The following is a 24,438-nucleotide window of genomic DNA, read 5'->3' as shown; positions in this document are numbered from 1 at the left end:
CTCCCCTGGTTCTTTTACTGATCCAAATCTCCTTTGTTGATTCTACCTCATCTGACCAAACTCTGGACTCCGCACCTCAGGGCTTGACCCTCCCACCTTTTCTGTCTGCACACTCACAGACTGGGTGGGTGATCTCATACATTCCCACAGCTTTAAATACTCTCAACATGTTGACAATGTCTAAATTTATATCTCTAGTTCCATCTGCTCCCCTGAACTCCAGACTCATACATATACCCAGATGCTCCCTCAACAAGGCTCCTTGGATATCCAGTAAACACCTAAATAGATTCAAATTTTAACTATTTCTCCTTCATCTCCTTCTTCATCCCAATAAAGAGCAACATATTCTACCAGGTACATTATTTTTCTTTTTAGCACTTACCTCCCTCAGACATAATTTGTTTAAATGTCTGTTTCTCCCCAGTAGAATGCAAGCTGCATGAAAGCAGGTATTTCTGTCAAAGAAATACCAAAGGGGACTCATTTAAACTGTATGGAAAGTGCAAGCCCCCAGGAGATATAGAAGGTGAAGTCTGAAGGACAAAACGGAACCAATCATGAGAGGATATAGATCAGGATGTTCAAGGCAGAAGAAATGACAAATGCAAAGGTCTAAATCCAAAAGAAGCTTGTAGAGACACACTGAGAGAAAGAAAGCCCAGGGAGATGGAGAATAGGGAACTAGAGGCAGAATAATAAGAAGGGAGGAATGAGGGGTGAAGTACAGTTCCAGGGCTTCAGGGAGAGGGGGATGTCAGGTCCAAAGGCCTGGAGGCAAAAGGGAGGCAAATTCAGTATTTCAATAGAAATAACAAAGGAGAAGCTACCAAGATCTCTTCCAGAAGGCCTCAACTGACCATTTCATGCTTCTCCAGAGGGTTCTCTTGATATGTTAATATTTGTTCAAATTAATTTTGAACAGCATGGGCTAAATGGTAGCATTTGCACAGCCCAGTCAGCTATGATCTGAAGTAAAATAGAGCAGTTCCTGTGGAGAAACGGAAACTGAAGAGACCTTACCACCAAGTTTATATGGCTTAGAAGCCCCTGTCTACATTGGGCACCGTCTCAGAACCTTTCCACCTAGACACCCAATTTATGACATTTCTAATCAACAGCATGGACATGCTGCATTCCATGGGGAAAAACCCTTACATTTCCAATAAAGATGCACTTTTTAAAAAAGGCCTCTATCACTAATGAATACCATATCCCGACTGCAAGTAATAAGCATTTTACTAAGGCCATTATAAAGGGCTATTAAATTATTTCTTCTATTTGTCTTGTTAAAAGGCTGTTCTCTATTAGCCCCTTGATGGCAAGTGTCAATTGACATCTTGGAAAATGTCAAATCATGGAAGATGGGTTTTTGAGTGAGAAGTATGACAGGATAAACTATACCCTCATAAGTGTCTGAAATAGATAAAAAAATAGATATAGATAGAATAGATAGAATAGAATAGATAGAATAAAATAGATATAGATAGAATAGATAGAATAGAATAGATAGAAATAGATAAAAAAATAAATTTTCAAACTTACTCTGGGTCACTTTTTTGTTGCATTAAAACTATGCATTTTCAGTTGGCTTTAGCAGAGTTTGTTTTCAAAAACTCAATACTTAAAGTTAGTAAAGAGGAAGTTCCATTTCTGAAAATCAATGTTTCTTTAGGCTCTTTCTCTGCAAATAGACTTTAGGTTACCCAGATGATGTACTCAGTACGGTAAATCATTGGAAGCAAGAGAATTTGTTTAAACCGTTGTGTCCTTTTTCATCTTCCTGAGATTTTATTTTTGTTTAGTCACTGTTCTGACATGCTTAGGTTTTGGTTAAATTCAATTAATATACAATGTCATGATTTATCGCTAAAAACAGCATGATTAATTGACTTTATAATCAGTTATAGAACTCTTTTACACTTTCCTAGTACACTTAAAATATTCTACTTCCTAAATGAAGCACTACTTTTTAAAATACAAATTCTTTGCACAAAATCCATTACCAGCTGTACCTTCAGTTATAGTAACACCAAATGACTGGAAGTGTTGATTAAACACTCCAATATTTAGATTTGTGTGTTTAAATGATTACTTTTATATAATCTTTGTGGAAATGCAATCCATTAGTCTTTCATCTATAGAGATTTTTCTTCATTATTTTGCATTTTTTAATCTCAGACCTTCTCTGAAACAACATGTAAGGCAATCAAAACCCACAGTATGACTTCACTCATGAATGTAGAATTCCCTCCCTGCTCCAACACGAGAAATATGGCTAAGGGCAGAAATGAAGATCCTTGAGACACTATGAGCTGGTGGGCCAATCTCCATTTCCATTGCTTATGAAACACTCTACCACATTCCTCAGCCACTTCTTGGTTTGGGGGCTTTATCCTGTTACCATATTGGATGATCTCAACATCCTGCTCATAAAACATCCAAACTTCAGAGCTCAGCTTTCCCAATTTCTAGGGTCTTTCTCCCTGCTCAGCCACACCTTAACTTTATCACTATCTAAACGAGCTCCATTGTCAAGTTCACTATGTTTCAACTGCCACTCCTGATCACAATGTCCTTGTCCTCTCTTAGAATCTTCTGTGTTCCTAGTTAACCTTCATTATAGGTAAGCAGTCATGCTTGCCCTCTCTGCTTCCTAAGGCTATCAGTATCCTCCTGCCTCAGTCATCACTGTACTCAATCAGGACCCATTTTCATTCATATCATACAAATCCATGTCCCTGTAATCCAACACCACGTCTTCTGTGCCAACCACCTACCTGAATCTGACCTCCCAACTGTTCTTACCACTCACAATCCAGGGCTCTGGGTATTGTTAGAAAAATCCATGAAAACATGGTTATCAATCTTTCCTGGACATATTCATGATGTTTAACTTCAACGGCTCTTTATCCCTGACCAGGAGTCCCTTTTCTCTTGTAGAACCTGCTCCTGGCTGTTCTAAACTGTTTCTACAATCTCCTCTCACAGCAGATGACCACTCCTTCCTAACACTGTTGTCCATCTGTCCAACCAACCAATTTACTGTCCAAAGCTCTATGTTTTAACCAATCCTCTCTTTTGTCCCAGCACAGAAGAAGAGCTTTTCCCTTGGTGCCTCCAGGCCTCTCCTCAGTGCTAGAAGAACATTCTCTTGGCTCTTTTCCTCCTGCAAGCTACAACACACTTTCCCATACTCTTATACATTTTCTATAATTATAGCCCATGCTAGTTGACTCATTGCTCTCCTGAACTATTTGCATAGGACTTGAATCACTCAACCCAGAACCCTAACTAACACGGGAGTTAGGGGCACAGTGGAAAATCCACATGTAACTGATAGTCAGCCCTCCATATCCACGGATTCAGCCAACAGTAAATTGTGTAACATTGTAGTATTTACTACCGAAAAAAATCTGCGTATACCTAGACCCATGCAGTTCCATCCCATGTTGTCCAAGGGTCAACTGTATTCTCCTGGTTCCCATGCCATTTCCAACTCTTTATTTTCACTTCTCTCTAACCACTCTTTCCCACTTCCATCATCAGCTCGTCTTCTGGGCCATAAGTGCACATACCACCCACATCTCCCCATGGAACCTGAACTTCTATTGTATAGAAGTTTATGAAGGCTTAGGTATAAAGCACTTAAAAGTGTCAAGTCACCCCCACAGAAAAGCTCTTTCTGACCACCCCAGAGAGGGTCAGTCTCCCACAGTGGTTCATCTCTAACTAGAACAGATCACATTGCATGGCTATCTCTCTGATACTGGGACCAGACCTATGGTAGGCTGATGTTTCCTAAGAAAACATGGTCACCCCTCTCCACAACATTTCTTCCTTACTTAATATGTCTCCCACATGGCCACCAAATTAATCTCTCCTAAATCCCATATTGATCCTCTCATTCTTCTATCAAAAACTTCTAGCAATTTTCCCACAGCTTATAACAAAGACCAAAACTTCATAGCCTGGCTCTTAAATGCCACATACGCCCAAAACTACCAACGAATCTTCTACTGATAACTTCTAAGAACCCTCTGCCTTATTCTACAAATATACACAGTACTTTCTCCCACCTGTGGCCTCCGCTCAAGCTCACTTATATAACTGCCATGTCTTAGTTGTGTGATTCTCCCTCAGCTCAGGCAATGTTCCCCAGGAGTCAGGGCCTCCTTAAGGGCACCCTCCTCAAATTCGTCTTCCTCACCTATTGAGCAAAATGACACCAAACTGCTGAGTTCCTAGCCCATTCAGTCCACAAGCCGAGCACTTTATTTATGTGTATATATAACTCCCCAACAGGATGGTGAAGCCAGTGATATCAAAGATGACGTTTTAAATGTCTGTAACCCTCACTGTAACTGACAACCAACATATTTACCACCATCAGCATTTATTATAATGTGCCAGGTGCTGCTACAAATGCTTTACAACGATCTTGTGGGATATATACTACTATTTTTTCCATATGCGAATGGGCAGCCTGGGTCACAGACAGGGGCCTACACAGAACTTTGAACACAATGGGTACAAAATTATATCTGTGAGTGGATAAATGTATTACTAATAACCATGCTCTGATACTGCCACATAAGTTAATGTGTCAACGTAGAATGCTTTCCCATTCTTCCCAGCCCAGCAAAATCCTCCGAGCCTTCAAGACCCAATTCAAATGTCACCTTTTCAAGAAAGTCCCCTGCTAATACCCTGGCAAAGTTAGTTGCTCCTTCCAAAAACTGTCTTTAATACTTGTAATGTGTCTTCATTATAACACTAAGGTTATTTATAAGACTGCTCAGTTAGAACGGGTTTCTTCATGGCAGTTTGTTCAATACTTTTAATGCTCAGAACAACTAAATGGAAAGTAAAATGAATGTAATTTATATCTGCTGACCAAATGAAACAAAAAGAAATGGCATATCTTATTAGCAATATTTGATCATCATACTCACAAATCTTTTCTGTAACATTCAGTACATGTGTCAAGTTATAAAATCTGGTATGACTAAATCTAATTCAGAAGGTCTATTTTTTCTTTTAACATGTCCAAACAAAGCATTATTCTTAAGAAATGGAGAAGAGACTTACCAGTCTTCTCCTTTCTTCTTCTACTGCGATGAGTAGTCTTGCAAATTCTTTTAGTGACTGAGCTATTTAGAAGATAAGTTTAAAAAAAAAAAAAGCATTAACCTCTTTACATTGCTGATATCCAATTGCACAAGAATAAACATTACAATAAAGATACTTATGAATTTGTATATATTCTGTGGTGTTATGTTTTTATAAGCAGGAAACAGTATATACAATAGGATTTCAATGACTAACAGTTATATATAAGAGATGTTTGTGTGCTACAAATTGAAGTTTAGCACATATCAAGTATAATATTTTTTCTTCAAAGGCACTAAGGGAATATAGTTTATATATTTAATAAATAAAATTTACACAGTAATAAACAAAAGTATAGTACTGGAATCACTTCTAAACAGAATCCTACAAATAATAAATTCATTAAATCTATAAGGAGCAATAAATCCAGTACTAAGATGTACTCAGTAGCAGCCAGTAATGCAAAGTCTCCCACTGACTTCTTTCTTGAAGCTCAACACATATACACTTAAAAACAGATTCTGTATTCTGTATTACTGTATCACTCTCATATCCAAGGTACTTTAGACCTTTGCTAGTCAGAATGGTCAGAGGACCACCAGCATCAGGATTTTGGGAGCTTGCTCAGATGCTCAGGCCCCGGCCCAGAATCTGCATTTTAACAGGATCCCCAGTTGATCCCTTTGCACATTAAAGTTGAGAAGCACTGCCTTAGAAAACTATCTGAAGCTATATTGTTGAGGCTTGGGAAGTGTTCAGGAACTTTGGGAGGACAAACAAAAAAAATAAGTAAACAGGGAGTTACAATAGCATATTCTTCAAAAATGCACAGTGCCACACAGTAAACTGTGAAAGATTAATTCGTCGACATCAATTTCTGTAACTTATACTTAATGTGAATTATTAACTAAAGTTGGAATGTTTAGATTACAAAACTAACAAAAGAAATAAGGTAAATGCAAATTTTATTTTGATTTAAGCCTTGAACCTTCCCTTCTATGTCCTTATTCTTTAGGCTCCCACCTCTTCCTTCATCCATACTAATATTGAAAACATCCTGTGAGACCAGAAGTCTAGTAAGTCTGGCATAAAGTCTACAATAAAGGGAGGTGAGTGAGAACAACACATCAAGAGTCTTACCAACAAAACTCATTAAGAAAGAGAAAGAATATTTTCCATTTAAGAATTTAAAATTACAATCTTGGATTTTTCTTCTCTCTTTTCAAAACCACTAGGCTTACACTAACTAAGCTGGTTTGAAATTCTATTCCTATGATTACTCCACACTGTATTTTATTCAGTTACCAAAACAGAAATCAAAGGATTACCTGGGAGACTCACATTAATCTCATAAACACAGTAATGGCCTTAAAGTAAGTGGAACTTTTCTAAAGTGTTTAAAATGTGATTTTAATTTCTGCAGAAATAACTATCATTGCTACATTACAACCCAGTTTTGACAACAATAAGTTGAAGAGAAAAGCATTTTACAAATAGATAGAAGATTTTAACTGGAGTGTGCAATAGCATATTATATGTTTGTACTTTCAGTAAAGAAATATCCAGTCATCATTCTGGCAGCTATCTACTGCCATTGAAGATCTGTTGTTGAGACTGGAAAAAGTCAACAAAACTTTGAATGATGGAAGGTAATGTTAACATGCCTGCAGAGAAAGAAGACAAAAAGTATGTCATTCTGGTCTACAGAAGGAGAGGCAACAGGTACTCCTGAGGTGAGAAAATAAGAGGAGATGTAAATAGAAAGAGTACACTAGTTGAAAGCCTGTATAAGAAGCACTTTAACCCCAGATTTTTAACTTCACACCGCCTAACCTTTTTAATAAATATCAAAACAAAAACAAAAAACCTTACTCTCATATGCTTCCTTTTATCAGAAGCTATTGGTTAACACACTCTCACAAAACTTGGGAACAAAACATGAAAAGAAAACATGAATTCTAGCAAAGCAAAGAAGGAAATGGAATTCTCAGGACAACACAGAGCTATTCTAGGACAACAGTTTTGCCAAAGGTCCAGAGAGGCTCTTGTCTACACTGGAGCAATAGGTTAGAAGCTCCAGGAAATGTCTACAGAGAAAGAAAAATAGAACTGATCAATATCCTGATGTGTCTAAATGTAATGAGAGGAAATTTACACTCCTTTTTTTTTTTTTTTAAAGAAAACTCAAAGGCAATTATAGCTAGTGAGCAAAAATATTCAGGGAGAAAAAAAAATTCCAGAAGTTCCAAAAAGCAAAACTTGAATTTGCTGCGTGCCACAAATATTTACATGGTATTTATATTGTATTAGGTATTGTAAGTAATCTAGAGATGACTGAAAGTAATACGGGAGGATATGCGTAAGTTATATAGGTTATATGCAAATACTACAGGATTTTATATTAAGGACTTGAGCATTTGTGGATTCTGAAAGCTGCAAATACCAAGGGACAAGTGAATTAACTCCTGGGAAAACAAAGTTATACAAATAAGACAATCAAAATAATTGAAATAACTGAGTTGTGAATAATATGTACAAAATCACTGATATAAACATTAAAAATTAAATTCATTTTGCCAAAATGAAGTTTTAACTCTATTGAGAGAAAGGGAAAGGAGCATGTTAGATAGTATGAACTCAAGACATAGTGTGACAACACTATGAAGTGAAAGGATGGTACATAAAACTAAAAAACCAAAAAACAAAACAACAAGAAAAACTCAAGAAGTAGCAAGGTAATCATGGTGTTGAAAGAAACTGAGGAATGGCTAAAAGTTCAAAGTGGTCTTGAGACAGGAAAGAAGGGAGCAGGGCACCACCTTTAAAAGGATGACACAGCCATTAGGAAGAACAGGATAGGACAAAAACTGGTTAGAACCCATTAGGCCCAAGATGGCAGAAGACTGGACTTCCAGTAGACCTTGAGCCTCATTATACACTCACTGTAATACTTAGCATATGCTAAATGACACACCCACAGGTGCCGTAACCATAAAAGACCAAAAAATGGGCGGTGGCACAATTCCTGGAAATCTCCGCCCCCTCCCCAAAATAGTTAGAATAATCCTCCCCCTCCTTAGCCTATGAAATTACCCAGCCCATAAAAACTAGCCACCCCGTATTTCGGGGCTGCTCTGCTTTCTTAGACAGACCACATTCTGCCTATGGAATGTCTATCTCTCTAAATAAACTTGCTTTCACTTTACTATGGCTCACTCTTGAATGCTTTCCTGCGCAAAGCCAAGGACCCTCACTTGGCGGTGCGTCCCAGGGACTCGCCCAAGACCTGGGACATGACCACCCTCTGACACCCCATTCTCCTGTAACAGTCTTTCTGAGGAATTAAGTGGCAGGGACTGGTAGAAAAGGAGATTGCTAGTTTTTGTAAAGCCTAAAAAATAATCTATAACTTTTTAAACAAATAATGAAAAACACTTTATTTTCCTATTAGCCTACACCCTAGGAGGGCACAGACCACATATTATTAATTTTCTCAAAGGGTAAATAAATATCTAGCACAGAGAAGCCTGTCAGCAGGTATTTTTTGAAATAAATGAGATTATAACTTGATTTTAGACTGACATGGGTATACTAGAACCTTCCAGTTGATCAACCCAGAAAATGTTCACTGGCCTACGTAGCAGCACCCTAGTGGTCCCAGGGAGTATTTTACGATGATGACTTCAGAAATCCAAAGATTTCCCCAAGGTAACTGCTACTCCAAAATTGTGGTGTTGCCTTAAATCAGATTTTGGTTACAAGGAAGGAAACTCAAAGTTCTCATTTTGCTGCTGTACCTCTTTGTCCAAAACTTAATGGCCATTTTCTGCTTTACTTGAATGGTTTTCTGGTCTGTTTCCCTTATAAATACTATTTATAGACTCAGTATGACAATAGTAGATTATAATGAGGAAGTCTGGGGAGAAATTTTAACATTTGCAAAAGCAACTGCTTGTCTGGTTCCTCACAACGAAAACGACTCTCCTTCCAGCAGTTTTCTGGGTCTGCCCCAATTTGACAGTAACTTTTGTTCCCTCTTTTTCTTTGGTTCATTTTTCAGGGAAATGACTTTAAAAAAACTAAGACTGTTCTCTCTAAATATTATAGTCCTAGTTCTATAAAAGCATACTATGTTTCTTGGTCCAAATGAAGCTTTCAGATTCATCATTTGTTCTATAAGAAACAGTCAGGAACACTAAATAATTTATTTCATGAATTAGGGACAGTGGCCTACTAACTTTTTAAACCCAGATCTAATGTTTTTCCCTAAATATTCTTCTTTATAACGATGTCAAAGTATCACATTAATAGTTTACTAAGCACAACATAACAAGGAAAGAAAACAGAAATTAACAATCCTATAACGCAAGTATAAAATAATTCAAGGTATTATCACATAAATTGGGTTTTAAGAGAAAGGGCAGATGGATAGCCAGTCACTTCCCTGCCTGCCCCACCCTCAAAGTCTAACAGGTACCTCCGACACAAATCAGGCAGATCCAAGCTGCCTAGTTAGTGTTCCTCAGCAGTACTCTAGAGATTAGAAGCCAGTATTAGAATCTCTGGTGCATGAGACCCACAAATGCCTTAAGAGGCCATGAAAACTAGAGGGAGTCTATTCTCCACCAGACCTTGGGCACAAAACATATATAAAATGACTCTCTCGGAACTCATCACAAGGCCTTATACAAAATGGCTATGGATTTTGTGACTGCTTGAGCCACTTTTATAAGACTTTGCTTAAGCAAAATCTGAAAACATTTTTTATTACATGCAAATTTCTGATACCCGAATATTTTCTCTTATAATCAATTATTTGTGATGCTCCATATTTTATTTATAAATATTCACATAAATAAAAACCACTGCAGTATCTGATTTGGGGGGTCCAGACTAACACTGAATATAACAGCTGGTCCTGCAATGATAGATCTTGACGATACCTAGGTGGTATGAAAGGAGTTTGATTTAGTGAGAGTAATATTCCAAAAACAATATTTAATACACAGTGGGCTTTCAGTAGATGAATTTAACAATACATTCCCACCATCTATTTGCTCTATAAGGAGAAACATACCAACTCTTATTCTAGACTTCATAAAATATTATGAAAAGGATAGGCCAGATACTTTGGAAAATTATGTTAGCTATCCACATTCTTGCCACCTGCATGAAACTTTCCTGGCTGTATTTGCCAGTAATAATCTTTCCCCTTCCTGACCATCTGGACCATGAGATTACTGGAGAGCAATCAAAATGTAGCTTTACATATAAATTTTAACTTTCCAAAAAAATTATTGAGGTCAAGAACACTGCTATAGGTTTCCTTTTTACCTCCACAATGTGATATTGGAAAAATACTTTTGGAACAAAAGAAATCTATTATTCAGATGCATTTATGACGGGTCCCAAGAGCATAAACATTCACAAAGACAACAGTTGAATTATACCTAGATGGTGAAGAAGTACGATAATGGCTTCTGTATTTACCAATATCGTAAATTCTGAAACATTCCTGAACTGTATAAAATATCTATTTCCTAACAAATTTTTTCAGCAGGCTTAAATTCATCCTACTATTTCTAACTGTGGAAAATCTGTTTAGTGTCTGGAAGTAAGAATGAGCGAGAACAGAGAAAATTATTCCCTGTTCATTGTTGATATAATTCCACAACCTTAAGTACTAAGCATTACATACTATTAAATGTTTCAGCAATTGAACAGTTTGGGTTTACAGATTTCACAACTATAAGAACTGAAAAAGCATGTCTCTCTCGCATCTAACCAACATTTATATCATAGTCAGACAATGATGTGCTACATATTTCTCCTAGGAGTCTTTCCTCAAACCTAAACAGCATAAACACATACTCAAAAAAAACAAAAAAGTACAGATCACAAATCAGTGACATATACAATTATGTCCACAACACATTTTTTTCACTTTATTAGAGTGAGCAAATCACTTACGAAGTTCAGATAATGCTGATGAATAGAGGGGAACTGGGTTAGCAGTAGGATTTAGACTTGATTAAATCTCAAGGAAAACATGAAAACCTGTAAAAGTCTATAAAAGCCAGATTGCACCAATGCAATCATATTTTATAAGTCCAGATGATGCCCCAACAGTCGCTTGACTTTTCTATTTGGGTGTGAGTAGGCTCTGTCAAGCTTTTTCTCTGGCACTGACTTTTCATGAAGAATAGGAGCAAGGCTATAAAACATCAGTACTGAACTGAGGATCTGAGCCAGAGCAGGTGAATCCATCATATCCTTCTAGGCCACATGGAGAATTATTAGAATAGAATCAACCTACATAGCCAAGGGACACCCAGCATTACACTACAAAAGCATGCAGTGACCTAACAGGACATCACATCAGCAGTTCAGGCCTGGAACTTCCACTGAGGGAGTTTTAATTCTCTGAACACTAAAAAGATCAAAGGTAGCATACTGGCTGAAGTATCCAGTGGAAAGTTTGGGTTCAGGAACAATTTAACCCATAAACAGAGCAGGCAGCAAGGTCAGCTTGTGGCATGCCTGAATAATAAATACTATGTCTACAAAACAGAGTGATATAAAAATTGACACCAACTCTCCCACCAGATATTGCAAGTCTTTGGTAACAATTAATATCCCTGCTGATGGGCTGTCCACTCTGTCTGCAATATTGGCATTATTTGCAACCACAAACTCTAGTTATTAGTTTCCAAAAGCCACAACATCAGATAAGATTTTTCCACTCTATTTGTGGCTTCAAGCTCCATGGATGCCTAGTTGCAAAGCCAATAAATTGCTTCCTAAACCAACAGAAAAAAAAAAAAAAAGTCACAGGCCCACTGTGGAATGCCGACAGATCACTGCAATACACCCTGGTACTCAGAGGAACTGATCTTTCTTCTAGAGCTTCACAGCCCAGCCTGGTGGAATCCAAGGTCTCACGAAAACACAGGCAAATTTAGTTCTCTTTGAGGTAGCTAAACTGGGTTCTCCACAATGTCCTCCAGGTGGTCAGTCTTTTTTTTTTTTCATTGCCAAACAAATCAAAAAGCAAGATTAATCTTGAAAACAAGCCCCTGAAAACTGGCATTTAAATTTTTTTATATCCTACCAATGCATCATTGTGTAGCATTGTATTCAGGTGAATTGGGTTTCAGTAAATATGAAATGTATCAAGTTGGAAGAGCATATTAGATATTATTTTGGTAATAAAAGGTTAATATTATAGCATAGTTTTCTAATTAAGCGTTAAAGAACAATAAGAAATGCACAACCTGCAAATGAAAACAGTCGTAAAATTAAACTTTTATCCAGTTGACCAGGTACTCTGCAGACTTAGGAACTACCTTGTTTCTGCTTCATCACTTGTTCCATACTGCCATCAGCTATGCTATAATCTGTCTGTCCAGTACTTGGATGCCAGTGTAGACTCTGAACAGGACACAGGAAGAGAATCCTCACTTTGGAATCCACTGGCTTAATATCAAGTGATCTCTTTCTGCTTTCTCTTGTTCCTGTTCATCCTCTAACCATATTAGCCAGATTCTTTGCAGGGGTTCTAACCAGTAATATGTCTCCTTACTACTGTTACAGATTGATAACTACTAAAAGTGAGGAGAATTATGATTCCAAGACAAAAGTCACAGTGGATGCACAGAAATAATTCTAGACTATATGTCTAATGATTTTCCTTCATATACTCTTTCTGAACAGGGATAGGACCTTTCAGTAATATCTGCTTTGAAACTGCCAAACTACCAGGTAGTTTGAGAATTCTAGTATTATCTCTATATATAGACAGATAGGTAGATATAGATATAGATGTATAGACTGGGCTTGTTATTTTATATAGATATAGATATAAAGTATATAACAATTCACATAAGGCCAAGTTTTGACAAATGAATACATGCAAATACAGAAAGGTGGCTTTTCAATTTTACACAATTCCAAAATTTGATTCCAGCTGGTTTCTCCCAAGACTTCATCCCACTACTCATTACTTCAAATGAATTTCATCTGAATTCTAGTTAAATTTTTTTTGTTTTTTACTATGAAATTTTATGTTGATGCAATAAGTACTGTTGTGCATAACATCGTCTACAAGCCACATATATTTATTTTTTTTCCAAGCACACATATTAATTAGAAAATGAAGAACTGTGCTTTTCTGATGTTGCCTGTTTTTAGTTTTTGTTTTGTTTTGTGGTGTTTGACCTGTTTCCCAAAGCCAAAACAACTCCCAATTCAGAAAACATTTTCCCAAGATGTAAACCACTCCCACTTCAGAGCACCTCTGCCAAGAGGTAGAGATGTTACATAAACTGTTTCATTTAATGCCCACCCAATGATATGAGGTACTGAAGTAAGTGTTACCTTCATTCTGCAGATGAGAAAAAGGTCAGTCAACTGGGGTAGCTTGCCCCATGATCTCACAGCTAGTAAGTGGAGAAGCAGGTATTCAGTTTTGAATGTTTGATTCCAAAGTCTATTCTCTCCCAGCAAACCATTATTGCGAAAGGAGTGGGGTGGATAAAAGGTAGTGCCAGCCTACTACCCAGCTCCATTACAGAAAAGAAGAGGCTTATCATCTTTAAAGGCAAACAGAGCCAGAACTATCTGTGCTCAGAGGATAATCAGGCGCCAAGTATCCTGCTTTAAAGGGAACAATCAGTAATTTGCTGCTAACAAACAAGCATTTACACCAAGTACACTCCCACCCCCATCCTTACTGCCATTAGGAACTGACCTCCCAACACTTCTTCACATTCCACAAAGGCTGAAGCACCCCATTCATACTCCTCCTCTGTACCCAAAGCTCCTGCCACCACCCTGCTGAAGCTTCAACATCCGCTTCCTTGTCCAATATGCAGCCTCTCTCTTCCACAACCTCTTAACCTCTAATGACCTTCCCTCTTCTGTAATTCACACACCCACAAGGACACGAAGAGTTCAAGCGATCTAACCCCTCTGCTTCTGCTTCTTGGCAATGCTTTTATTCAACTCTAGTTTACTCCTAATCTTATTTCCCACAGTGGCCATCTAAAAAGAATTTTCTCCTTTCTCAAGAACCCAGCCCCAAACTTCCCTCACTCACACCAGATGGCCTGGCCTTCTGCTTTTCTGATCAACATGGTCTCCATTCTTTTCAACTTGCCTGTCTCAGAGGAGGGGCCCTCTTCCTCTCAAAAGCTAACAACTCCCCAAGAAGCTTCTAATCTCACCCTTTTCCATATCCATCTCCATTTTTTTCTCTCCCGCTCTTATTTCCACCAGCACTCTTCTCTCCTCACAAGCCATTTCTCCTCCTTGTCTACAAACTTACTCCAGTGGACTCCCATCCTCATGAAGGAGGAAGACAGGAAGACCTGGGAGTGGGGAAGAAGGAGCTTTGGTACCCGCACCAGCATGGTGCACAGCTCTTTAATCCTCACAACACCCTACGAGGCACTCACAAGTAAAACACTCAAATCTTCTATCACCATTCTCCTACTTTTCAAATAATGAAACTGATATGTAGAGGTTAAATAATATGCAAGGCCATAGAGCTAATGACTGGCAGAGTTAACCTCTGAACTCAAATTAGCTCATCTGAAATTTATATACACTTTCCCTCTATTCTAGGCACAGTCCCACAACCCCACCTCACTAGTCTAAATTTAACAAATCTGATTATATATCCTGAGAATTTCTACTAGGAATTTTGTCTGAATCTCAAAACTTAACATGTACCAAAACTTAACTCATAATTCTGCTCCACCCCCAGGTACCCTGGCCACATATAAACATATAAATGGGCCCCTAACACCATTCTCCTAGTAACTCGAGTGATGGATTATCCTCAGTCCTTCCTTCCACAGATTCAATTGCCAAATGCTGTTGATCTCTCTCCTCTACCCTTCTTCCATACCCATGTAAGGGTATCACTTCATCTTTGCTGTACTATTACAACAGCCTAGTTATTGGTTTCCCAGTTCCTATGACTCCAGCTCACCCTATGTAGTAATGGTCAGAATAAAATTCCTAAAGGGCACCTTTGATTGTGTCATTATCCAACTCGAAAACTGAATGAGTAAATAAAGTCAGAAGTCCATATTGCAAATGATTTGGGGCCTCCATGATGTGGCTCCAAAGTACCTTTCCAACTGTGTTAGCTTGAGATGCTACTACTTCTGATCTCTTAGTACTCTGAAACTACTAACATTCCTATAGTATCCCATTTCCATGTCTTTCCTTTAACTACTGGGTTGGCCAAAAGATTCTTTCATTTGGTTTTCCGTAAGATGGCTCTAGTAGCACTTAGTTGTCTTTAACTTCATTTGAAACAATTTTGTTAGATTGTATGTGACAGCCGTCATATCAGAGTGCATTCTAAAAAAGACTTATCAAAACTGGCGAATTTTTGTGTAGCCATTTTAATACTGAAGATGGAAGAAAAAAAGCAACATTTTCGGCATACTATGCTTTATTATTTCAAGAAAGGTGAAAACACAACTGAAATGCAAAAAAGATTTGTGCAGCATATGGAGAAGGTGCTGTGACTGATCGAACGTATCAAAAGTGGTTTGCGAAGTTTCATGCTGGAGATTTCTCACTGGATGATGCTCCATGGTCAGGCAGACCAGTTGAAGTTGATAGCAATCAAATCAAGACATTAATTGAGAACAATCAACGTTATACCATGCAAGAGATAGCCAACATATTCAAAATACCCAAATCAAGCACTGAAAATCATTTGCACCAGCCTGGTTATGTTCATCGCTTTGATGTTTGGGTTCCACGTAAATTAAGCGAGAAAAACCTTCTTAACTGTATTTACGCATGTGATTCTCTACTGAAACATAATGAAAATGTTCCTTTTTTAAAACAAATTGTGATGGGCGATGAAAAGTGGATACTGTACAATAATGTGGAACAGAAGAGATTGTGGGGCAAGCAAAATGAACCACCACAAACCACACCAAAGGCCAGTATTCATCCAAAGAAGGTGATGTTGTGTATATGGTGGGGTTGGAAGGGAGTCCTCTATTATGAGCTTCTTCCGGAAAACCAAACGATTAATTCCAACAATTACTGCTCCCAATTAGAACAACTGAAAGCAGCACTCGACGATAAGCAGCCAGAATTAGTCAACAGAAAACGCATAATCTTCCATCAGGATAACGCAAGACTGTATGTTTCTTTGCTGACCAGGCAAAAACTGTTACAGCTTGGCTGGGAAGTTCTGCTTCATCCACTGTATTCACCAGACATTGAGCCTTTGGATTTCCATTTATTTAGGTCTTTACAAAATTCTCTTAGTGGAAAAAATTTCAATCCCCTGGAAGACTGTAAAAGGCACCTGGAACAGTTCTTTGCTCAAAAAGGTAAAAAGTTTTGGGAAGATGGAATTATGAAGTTGCCTGAAAAATGGCAGAAGGTAGTGGAACAAAAGTGTGAATACATTGTTCAATAAAGTTCTTGGTGAAAATGAAAAATGTGTCTTTTATTTTTACTTAAAAACCAAAGGCACTTTTTGGCCAACCCAATACATTTCTTAAGCTGTATCTTACCTAGACATTGGGACTCAGCTCAAATAACATCCTCTTTTTAAACATCTTCTGATGTCCCTTCTCCAGCTTTGGTTCTCTCACCACATTTCTGTTCTTACTACTCTACCTAAAGCACTCAGCACATTCTCCTGAGTAATATAGTGATGATATCATAAAGCTATTTTTGGACCCCCTTCTATTAATAAGGGTACAAGAAGATCTTATTCATGTTGCATGTACCAAATTACCCATAAGGTTCTTTGCACTCAGAAGATATTATTAGTAGAGAATTCCAGAGAATCCAAAGTCAACATGAACTAAATGACATCTTATATGGGATTTTAATTTGAAAAGTTGATTTTTTCCTTCATCCCTGAGTAATCCGCACAGCATCTACACTGGCCCATAAACACTATCTCTCATTCTAAGATAGACAGATAGACAGATAGATAGATAGATAGACAGACCAATTTGTTCTGCATAAACCAAAGCCTTTTTTCAGGCTGTCAAGGAAAAATGGTGCAACAAATGACCAGGTTTCCCCACAAACACATGGCTTCTATAGCCTCAGTGGCTCCACTGGCAAAATGCTAGGCATCAGGGATCTGGTGACCCACAAAGCACTCCTCTGGAACAGACCTTTTCCCAGTTTTAGTACCTTCCCCAGTTGTGCCTCCCTCCCTCGGTATAAAGCACAAATATATTGTTTAGAGTAACAGTTTTTCCCAGGCTGCATCAGACAACACGAATCTCCATAAAATGAAAAGCTCCTAATGTCTCAACGCAGGGGATTCTACCTTAGTTCAGGTCTGGGGGTGAAGCCCAAGAATCAAAATTTTAAGGTTCCCCATACTTGATTCTGATGCCAGGCAGCTTGGCAACTGCTGACTTTGTGGCGGGGGTGGGGGGGAGGAATGCATGCTCTTTGTGTGAGGAGTTAAGAGTTAAAAATATATTTAAATAGAAAACAGTAGATACGCGTGACTCTGTGTGTGTGTGTGTGTGTAATTGTTTAAGATAAGATTTGTAAGAATGCTCCTTGCCTGAAGCACATCTGTACTTTCAATGGCAGAAGTGGTTACTCGTGGCCCTCTTGGTAATGGAAGAAACAGAACACTATGTCTGAGTCCTAAGAATCAAGCAGGACCTGAAAGCTCTTCTCCCTACAGCCCTCCGAATCATGACTCAGCAACTATCCTGAATTCTCTCAATGACCAAGAAATTACTCTGAATTAAGCTGTTTTTTCCCAGCCACATATTCCTTGATAACTATCCAAGGCAAGCTTTTCTTTCTTTTGTAGGCCTGTTATTCAACTATTTTCTTGCTTTCCTCCTCCCCCACCCCAAGGCTGTCTCCATTGCTCATATGCTGTCCTTGCCTTTTGCCAGTGAGTTTTCATTAGTCTCTGGGTGCCCACGTCCTGCCTCCTAACTCACTTATTTCAGATACAGTCTCCAGGACTATTGCCTTTATGGTCCAAACCTTTTAATGTCAAAATTGAAACTGTACTTTTATTATTTCATTCATATTTAGAAATGTTCTCTCTAGGTCCGTTAAAAAAATGCTGATGGACCTAGAGTCTGTCATACAGAGTGAAGTAAGTCAGAAAGAGAAAGACAAGTACGTATGCTAACACATATATATGGAATCTAAGAAAAAAAAAAGGTCATGAAGAACCTAGGGGTAAGACAGGAATAAAGACACAGACCTACTAGAGAATGGACTTGAGGATATAGGGAGGGGGAAGGGTAAGCTGTGACAAAGTGAGGGAGTGGCATGGGCGTATATACACTACCAAACTTCAGGTAGATAGCTAGTGGGAAGCAGCCGCATAGCACAGGGAGATCAGCTGGGTGCTTTGTGACCGCCTAGAAGGGTGGGATAGGGAGGATGGGAGGGAGGGAGACGCAAGAGGGAAGAGATATGGGAACATATGTATATGTATAACTGATTCACTTTGTTATAAAGCAGAAACTAACACACCATTGTAAAGCAATTATACTCCAATAAAGATGTAAAAAAAAAAAAATGCTGATGAAGGCAATCCTTGACTCAACTCTGAACTGGCAAAGACTTCCATGCTATAATTCATCACATATATTGAATCCAGAATAAACCTCCTAAGGGCAACTTCAATCACAAGCCTCAAGTGTCTCCTGAGGACATGTAAATTAAACTTGAGACTATGTGGCAAGCCCTCTGCGATATTCTGTGACTCCCAATCCTTGTACTACAGCTAAGAAGATACCTTTATGGGTTTCCCTGGTGGCGCAGTGGTTGAGAGTCCGCCTGCCGATGCAGGGGACGTGGGTTCATGCCCCGGTCTGGGAAGATCCCACATGCCGCGGAGCGGCTGGGCCCGTGAGCCATGGACACTGAGCCTGCCCGTCCGGAGCCTGTGCTCCGCAACAGGAGAGGCCACAACAGTGAGAGGCCCGTGTACCACCAAAAAAAAAAAATAATAAGATACCTTTACACCTTTTGCACCAAATGGTTTCAAATCCAGAAATAGGTCAATGTTTACATAGTCATATAAATTTGATTGATCACATAGGGAATGGAGGGTAAAATGAGGTTCATTTTATAAGTAGTTTACAGTAATCCACTATCTTGAAATTAGATATCTGTATATTAAAAATACTAAAGAAAAATTTTAACTAATCTCCCTTCTTTTTGTATCTCTATAGCACTTATGATCTAATAATATATAATGAAGTTATGTATTTTATCGTCTAACTCCTCTGACTAATGGCAAACCCATTAGGGTGGGGATTTTTTTTTTCTGTTTTGCACATGATGTGTCTTCAGCACCCAAACGGTGTCTAACAAATCTCAAGTGCTTTATTGAATGAATGAACAAGCAAACTCAAAGTTATGACCCAGGAGCCAGGTGATCAAGGTTCTAATACTTGTGTGACTTTAGAAAATAATTTCACCTGCATCTAAATCAAAATGACACATTTAGCTCCCATGTTCTCCAAGGTCTCTTTCTACTCTACGATACTAAACTTGCGATTCTAAGAAACCAGGCCAACATTTCTGTCAGAAGTAGCTCTTTCTGATAATTCAAAAAAAAAAAAAAAAAAAGACAAAAAGAACAACAGCTTGTGCAACTTCCCATCTTCCCACCCCCATATGTACATAAGGAAGGTACATGAATTATCCTAGAACTAAAGAAATGCAGCTCCCCAATAGAAAGATAGAAACTACTCCACACCAAGAAGACAACTGTGACACGATACTATCTTCAAAAGCTGTTTTCAAAGTGGATGCAGAATTTACATGATATTCAACATGGGTGGATCAACTCTATTAAGCAAAGCAGGAAATTAACCAACAAAGGTAGAATCTATGCACCTACCACACACATGGGCCATGGCTTACCTTTCTGATACCTAATATTTACCAATATGCAATAAAACATGTTTCTGTTCCTGAAGTCATCCCTTCACCCCCACTTGCAGCTCAAGGCAGCCTGGGCTCTGACCAACATTACCTCGGGGACTTCAGAGGTGACTCGCGCCATTGTGGATGGAGGGGCCATCCAGCCCTTGGCTGAGCTCCTGTCTTCCACTCATATGACTGTGCGTGAACAGGCAGTGTGGGTCCTTGGTAATATAGCAGATGATGGACCAGAATTCAGAGACAACGTTATCTCGAGTGATGCCATTCCACATCTGCTGACCCTGGTTTCATCAAGTATACCAGTCACATTCCTGTGCAACACTGCGTGGACCTTGTCCAACCTGTGCCGGAACAAGAACCCGTACCCTTCTGATCACACGGTGAAGCAGATGTTGCCCGCCCTCTTCCACCCGCTATGGCACCCAGAGGTTCTCTCGGACAGCTGCTGGGCCCTGTCCTACCTCACCGATGGCTGCGATGCACACATCAGCCAAGTGGTGGACACAGGGGTCCTGCCCAGGCTGGTCGACTCATGAGCAGCTCAGAACTCAATGTCTTGACTCCCTCTCTGCGCACTGTGGGGAACATTGTGTCACGGGGACGGACCACCAGACCCAGCTGGCCCTGGACACGGCCATCCTGGCTGTGTGGCTCCAGCTCCTCACACACCCCCACTCCTCCATCCAGAAGGAGACAGCCTGGGCCCTAAGTGATGTGGCCGCGGGGCCCCGCCAGCACATCCAGCAGCTGGTTGCTTGCAGTGCATTCCCTCCCTTGGTGGCTGTTCCAGAAAACGGAGAATTTAAAGCCCAGTGAGAGGCTGTCTGGACAGTGGCTAACTTCACAACTGGGGGCACCGTGGACCAGTTGATCCAGCTTGTCCAGGCTGGAGTCTTGGAGCCTCTAATAAATCTTCTCACCATCCCAGACACCAAAATTGTTATCATCATCCTCGACGTCCTCTTTTTATCCTCCAGGAAGAAGAAACTGGCACAACCTTACCAGACCGGGACCAAGATGGTGAATTCTTAAAGCACTTAACAAACACATACCAAAGCTCCACAACTCCTAAACCAGGGACCAGACCCAAAGAGTCACTTCTTTAAGAACCCCTTCCCCTTGGTGTACCACAGGTATAAAGCTTTTAAAACTGAATGATAATAAAATTTTCCACACTTTCACCTCCATCTAACAACAACAACAAAAAATGCCATGTGTAAAGGTTATGGGCAGGTAGACAAGACCTAATAGGCCATGTTAGGGATGTGGAATTTCAACCTGAAGACAATGAGAAGCCATTTCAGGGCATTAATCAGAGAAATGACATCATCTTTGCATTTTAAAAAGATTACTCTGACTGCCTTTGGAAGAAGGCTGCCCCAGATGAGATTTTCTTACAAGATGGAACTTGGCCATTTCTCTGGGTTTGTGCCCAGGAGAAAACGGGGCATGGGTAGCTTGACTTTATAATATAACCTATGGATACCTGGTTTGTTTATTTGTTTGTTTTAATGCACTTGCATTGACCCACAGAACCACAGTTGGAGTACATCTCTTTTATTTTAGATATGAATAGAATGGTGTTGGTAAAATTGGAATCATATGGTTAGTTTATAATTTTAAGCCTGAAGCATGGCATATGCTTGATGACATTTTTGTCATAATTTTTTGCATAATAACAAAAAGCCCCAACTGAATTTTCTTCTTTAATACACTTTAGCTTATTGCTCTTATAGAAGAGCAAAAATCTATCTTATTCGTCTTCAATGAGTCAAGGCTGCCTCATGCACCTATGAAATGCACCATATTTTATACAGTAGATTCTCCATGAGTCAGGCGGCTCAACTTTTTCACCTCTCTACAGATGACCACGAATGACCACAAAAGTGCTAGGAGTATTGATTTGGGGGATACCAATAAATTGTAGAGGAAGCAAATTTGCAAATACAGAATTTGTGGATAATGAGAATCAACTGTATATTCCTGCATCCCAAGTTATATTGGGCCAGAGCATTTATTTCATTGTCTAATCATTTTGTTGAATTTTTTTGAGCTCTTATAAGTCACTAACCATAGATAAAAGTTCTCTTTTCACTCTCTATCCACTCACCCTGAAATAAGCCTTTTTTAAGGCATGTTATCTCTAAAGGAAGGATATTACTACCATCTTATTTTTTAGTCTGTACACTCCATGAGGGCAAAAGCTTAGACTACTCTTTTCACCACCAGGTCCCTGGGGACTGGCACAGAGCTTGTCACCTAACAGTAGTCAATAAACATTGAATAATAAACTAAAGAATATTACAATATTTAGCTCTGGTTTGAAACATTTACAAATATTAAGATATTTGTTCTAAATCATTCTCAACTATATGCAAAAGTTACATATATGTGTGTGTCTGTGTTTGTGTATTTATATGTAAATACAGTTGGCTCTCTGTATCCAGTTCTGCATCCTCAGATTCAACCAACTGTGAATTAAAAATACTTGGGGAAAAAAATTCCAGAAAGTTTCAAAAAGCAAAACTTGAATTTTCCACATGCTGGCAACTATTTACATAGCACTTATATTGTATTAGGTATTATAAGTAAGCTAGAGATGATTTAAAGTATATACAAGAGGATTGTGTAGGCTTTATGCAAATACCACACCACTTTACATAAGGGACTTGAGCATCTAAGGATTTCGGTATCCGTGAAAGCTCCTGAAACCAACCTGCTGTGGATATCGAGGGATGGCTATATACGAACTATTTTCCCTCTCAAAATTTAGTTTATTACCATACTGAAAAGAATCATTCTAGATATACCCAAATATGTACATTTTATTTTTTAATATATGACTCTAAAATTTTATTTATGCACCTTAAAGTGATTTGTTTCTAGAAACTAAAAGTTTACTGGGTTTTCCAGGGGGACTATTTATGCAACAAATATTTACTAAGCTTCTGCTACAAATAAGGTGCTAAAGAATTTTGCAGGAATAGAAATGTGAGAAAACTTTCTGACCTCAGACAGCATATAATTTACTGGAGGAGATAAGAGACTGATTTCTCTGTGAAAAAGACAGCCACTTTTTGTTCAACAAAACAAGTCACAGGGCTTCCCTGGTGGTGCAGTGGTTGACAGTCGCCTGCCGATGCAGGGGACGCGGGTCCGTGCCCCGGTCCGGGAAGATCCCACATGCCGCGGAGCGGCTGGGCCCGTAAGCCATGGCCGCTGAGCCTGCGCGTCAGGAGCCTGTGCTCCGCAACGGGAGAGGCCACAACAGTGAGAGGCCCGCATACCGCAAAAAACAAAACAAAACAAACAAAAAAAAACAAATCACAAAAGACAGAAAGGGGGTTCTGGGGATTAACGTATATCGATAAATTAAAAGGCAATTTTTTTTCTTTGAGATGTGACTTTTAACATGATAAGTTTCTGAATTTTTTTTTTAAACTTCAGATTCTGGAAAAACAATCTAAGCCTTTGAACTTCAAATTAAATCAAATAAAGTTCCTTAAAATACAGAGATAATATGATGAAAACATCTCTCTCAAGTCGTGTGTTTTTTTAAAGAGAGGAACTCCACCTGAAATGTGCAACTTTCCCAGCTGTTTCAATCCTTAATTGTGGGTGGTTTCTGTGTGGGTGCAAAAATAAGGGTGGTAAAAGAAAATGGAAAACAATAATTCAATTGTCCAACTGAGAGCCATAAAAAAGTCAAATATGCTTCCTCTACACAGTTCAAAAGAAAATGTTATTTATATAAACAATTTAGGCATTTGGAAATGTTCCACTTTAATAGAGGACTTCCTGATTTATATAACCACATTAAGTGGGTTGTAATGAGGGTTCGTAATAACTGATGGATTTTCTTTTGATTCAGCAAATGAGAAGGTAATTTGTTTCCTAGAATTTAATAAAATCACAGGTCTTTTTTTTGAAGAGTTCAGTTGTGGTTGGTAATGGCATTGTGTCTGGTTTGCTAACTTTTTCCTAAGAGATGCCCAAGAAGAGTCTCATGGCCACACTCTACCTTATGCATCCCAATATCACCAGACAAATGGTAGTAGTGATCTGTATGGATGAGTATCTGTAGCTCATAACTGAATTCTGAAGAAAATCTTTACAGAAGCATTTTCAATTTGGTAGCTTAATAGCTGAATTTTATTAGTTTAACTTGAAGAAAATAGGTGTGGTTTTTTCTTAGCTAAAATCATTTATGATCACTTAAGTGCATTTCCTGGGGTGTATAAATATACTAGTTCTTTTTAACCTGAAATACTACCTTTCCATTAGACCTAACAAGATGCATCCTTGAAGTGAATGAATTTATTTGGTAAAAGATTTATGCATTTTCCTCCAGTAATTCCTCTAACAAAGAAAATGAAAAAAATTTTTCAA

At 38.7% G+C, this 24,438-nt stretch overlaps 1 protein-coding gene and 1 pseudogene across 2 annotated transcripts in view; one reads left to right on the top strand and one right to left on the bottom strand.

Annotated features, from left to right (window-relative positions):
* The window catches only part of ARHGAP42 (Rho GTPase activating protein 42), a 287,432-nt gene that overhangs the window by 186,976 nt on the left and 76,018 nt on the right, over positions 1-24,438 (bottom strand). For both annotated transcript variants that reach the window (XM_060303949.1, XM_030883708.2), the window contains exon 3: positions 5,092-5,153. In XM_060303949.1, the coding sequence (XP_060159932.1) occupies positions 5,092-5,153 (62 nt within the window). The remainder of the gene's footprint in view (positions 1-5,091; positions 5,154-24,438) is intronic.
* LOC115867465 (importin subunit alpha-8-like) lies at positions 20,067-21,155 on the top strand (annotated as a pseudogene).

This window comes from Globicephala melas, chromosome 8 (genome assembly GCF_963455315.2).
Source record: "Globicephala melas chromosome 8, mGloMel1.2, whole genome shotgun sequence".
NCBI lineage: Eukaryota > Metazoa > Chordata > Mammalia > Artiodactyla > Delphinidae > Globicephala > Globicephala melas.
This window is presented reverse-complemented; position numbering and strand designations above follow the sequence as displayed.